General features: G+C 30.6%; 1 protein-coding gene across 1 annotated transcript in view; it reads left to right on the forward strand.

The window, feature by feature from the left end:
• The window catches only part of LOC108573021 (RING finger protein 10), a 7,649-nt gene that overhangs the window by 2,644 nt on the left and 2,069 nt on the right, over positions 1–2,936 (forward strand). The window contains exons 2-10 of the mRNA XM_017935378.1: positions 503–678; positions 751–977; positions 1,061–1,151; positions 1,210–1,394; positions 1,481–1,673; positions 1,762–1,908; positions 1,994–2,225; positions 2,313–2,564; positions 2,645–2,819. Of these exons, the coding sequence (XP_017790867.1) occupies positions 503–678; positions 751–977; positions 1,061–1,151; positions 1,210–1,394; positions 1,481–1,673; positions 1,762–1,908; positions 1,994–2,225; positions 2,313–2,564; positions 2,645–2,819 (1,678 nt within the window). The remainder of the gene's footprint in view (positions 1–502; positions 679–750; positions 978–1,060; positions 1,152–1,209; positions 1,395–1,480; positions 1,674–1,761; positions 1,909–1,993; positions 2,226–2,312; positions 2,565–2,644; positions 2,820–2,936) is intronic.

Raw genomic sequence — 2,936 nt, forward strand, 5'->3', positions numbered from 1 at the left:
TTCAGATAAATGACTGGTATCAAATATAAATTTGTTTTCGATCATTAGCAAAAATTATTTCTAATAGTTTATAACAAGTCCCCCTTATAAGTAATTTTAAAACTAACTTTTACAGTTCATTAATTTCAGTATATGGTGACTAGAGTATTTAAAAATGTTTAACTTATGGTTCATTATTTAATTATAATTGTCAATTAGTATTATACCAACCCCAAATATTAAAATGAGTAATGTTTATGGTTGAATATTTCATACACATTGTTGTACATGTTAAAATTTAAAAATAGATCAATAATTTTATGATTCTCGGTGTATTAATTAAATGTTATTTAAATCAGCATATAGTATTTCATATGATCCATTACTAAATTAAATTTTATTTGATGTATTTTTTGAAATTTCATGAGAATTCTAAACATCTACATAATGTTTATTTATTTTACAAAGTGTAAATCAATTGCTTACTGAAGAAACACAAAAAGGTATAAATTATTGTGTACAGATGTTGCAAACAGTAAACTTTTCCCAAGGACCTCACGCAGACGCGAACCAACTGGCACTAGCAGTTTCTCAAAATTTGAACAATCAAAGAAGTGCAATGTACAAAAAACAAAAAATTTTGATAAGAGACCAAAACCTAAAGGACAATATCATGGCGGTTCAAAGGAGGATACCAAGGTTGATTCCCAAATTTAATTATGCTGACAGTCACATCTGAATTAGATCTAAATTGAATAGTTTTCTTTGCAGGTAGTGCAACTAGGATTAGCTGAGCCTGGCTCAGTAGTGGTCCAAGGAAGTAAGAAGCAGAACTTGAATCATCTGCTGAATTTTCATTATGAGCCACGTGAAATGCAAGGTGGTTCAGGTACATGGAGTCATGGAAGATCAATAAAAGGTTTCTCTCGTAACAGTAATAGGTGGCTTCCACCAGTACAGCGACATAAGTACAATAAGGAACAATTTTTGCAAGCCAGGTTGGATATCATATATTAACATTGGTATTAAAATAATATTGAGAATATCAATAATAACATAAGTAAATTTTATTCTTTCTTAGCTGCCAGTTTGTTGTAACTGCCAATGGAAATTATACATTATATTTAAGTGATCCTGATGTACTAGTTGATTGGAAACTGGTAGAACAAATTGTAAGTTATAAATATATTTATGAAATGCTTTTTAAATTTTATATTTTTAATAATAATAATACTCTATAGCCCTGAAAACTTATCATGTCCCATATGTTTATGTTCACCAGTTGCTGGAAAAATGACACGTTGTGGTCATGTTTATTGTTGGCCTTGTATTCTTCATTATTTGTCACTTTCTGATAAATCCTGGCGTAAATGTCCTATTTGTTATGAATCCATTCAGAAATCTGATTTAAAAAGGTAATTTATTTGAATGTGAATGCCAAATGAAATTTCCTTGTTTATGGAATAGTGGATTAAAATATGTTTCTATATTTTAATTTCAGTGTTACCGAAGTCACACAAAGTACATTAAATTTGGGAGATACTATCACTTTGCGTTTGATGCGCCGTGAAAAAGGATCGCTGCTTACAGTGCCTGTTGGATCTACAATTCAAAATCCAACAAATTTTTTCCAAGTTTCAGAGACTGTTAGTAATCAAGTGTATTCAAAGCTTCTTATTGCGAACACAAAAGATGTAAGCTCTTGAAATTTTTGAAAATTAAAATGCAAAGATTTAAAAACGTCAACGTTAATTATGATTCGTATCATAAATTATAATTCAGGTCATGAATATTATTGAACGCGAACGTGTTCAGTTGAAACTCGAATTGTCGGATAATCCTGATTCTCCGGAGAATTGTTATATTGAACAGGCGCTTGATGAACTTTCAAAAAGGGAAGAGTTGTTGCAAATGGTAACATTAATTAAAGTATATTTCAATTCCTAATTTAAAACGTTATGAATAAATTTTTTTGTAAATGCAAATTTTCTGTAATAAAAACATTTTTTTATAGGTCAAATCAGACTCAGAAGTCGTTCCTGAAAACGGAACTGTAATATCGCAAACAGAAGGTAATAATATTGAGAAACAACTAACTCAACCGGAGTCCCACGATTGTAAAGAAATATGTACTTTGTCAAAGGATATAAAAAATGTGGACGAAGAATCACCAAAATCTGTAGAAAATTCACCTAATGGTGCTCAATCAACCTTAGGAATGCAGAAATTCTTTTATTTCTATCAAGGTTCTTAACAATAATTTGTTCTTTCTTGTAATATGTAATTTATTTAGAATGCAATATAATATAATTACTAAAATTGGTGGCCTTTAGCTGAAGATGGTCAACATTTATATCTTCACGCAATGAATGTCAAGATGTTAGAGATGCAATATGGAAATCTTGAAAATTCTCCACATGTTATAACGGGAAAACTCTTAGAAAGAGAAGGAGGAAGTCTTACGGAAGATTTAAGACGTAGATTGAGATATTTATGTCACTTGCCACTGACTTGCCAATTTGAAGTAGCTGAAATTGAACTAAAACCACCAATTGTATCGAAAGAAGTTTTATTTTCGTTCCAAGGTATTTTTATTACTATACAAAAAACTACTTCTCTTTGATTGCTATCAATATTTCAACAAATATTGCGATTAATTTTATAGATCAGTTGACATTAAGACACAAACGTAGGCAACAACAAGAACGTGAAGAAAGAAAAAGGGAAAGAAAAATCATTGAAGAGGAAAATAAGCGAATGGGAAAGTATCCGACGCCTATAGTACACATTGATTCTCGGCGACATTTTCCACAATGGCAGCCGGAACTGCTATTTTCAGAGTATGTACATTTTTTTCATTGCAAAGTTTTAAGTTTTTGGTAGAAAAACGTTTTTATACACGCTTGTATACACAGTGTCCCGTTAGAATTCGAACATCTAAATATTTCCATTGTTTC

This window comes from Habropoda laboriosa, unplaced genomic scaffold (assembly GCF_001263275.1).
Source record: "Habropoda laboriosa isolate 0110345459 unplaced genomic scaffold, ASM126327v1 scaffold89, whole genome shotgun sequence".
NCBI classification, from domain to species: domain Eukaryota; kingdom Metazoa; phylum Arthropoda; class Insecta; order Hymenoptera; family Apidae; genus Habropoda; species Habropoda laboriosa.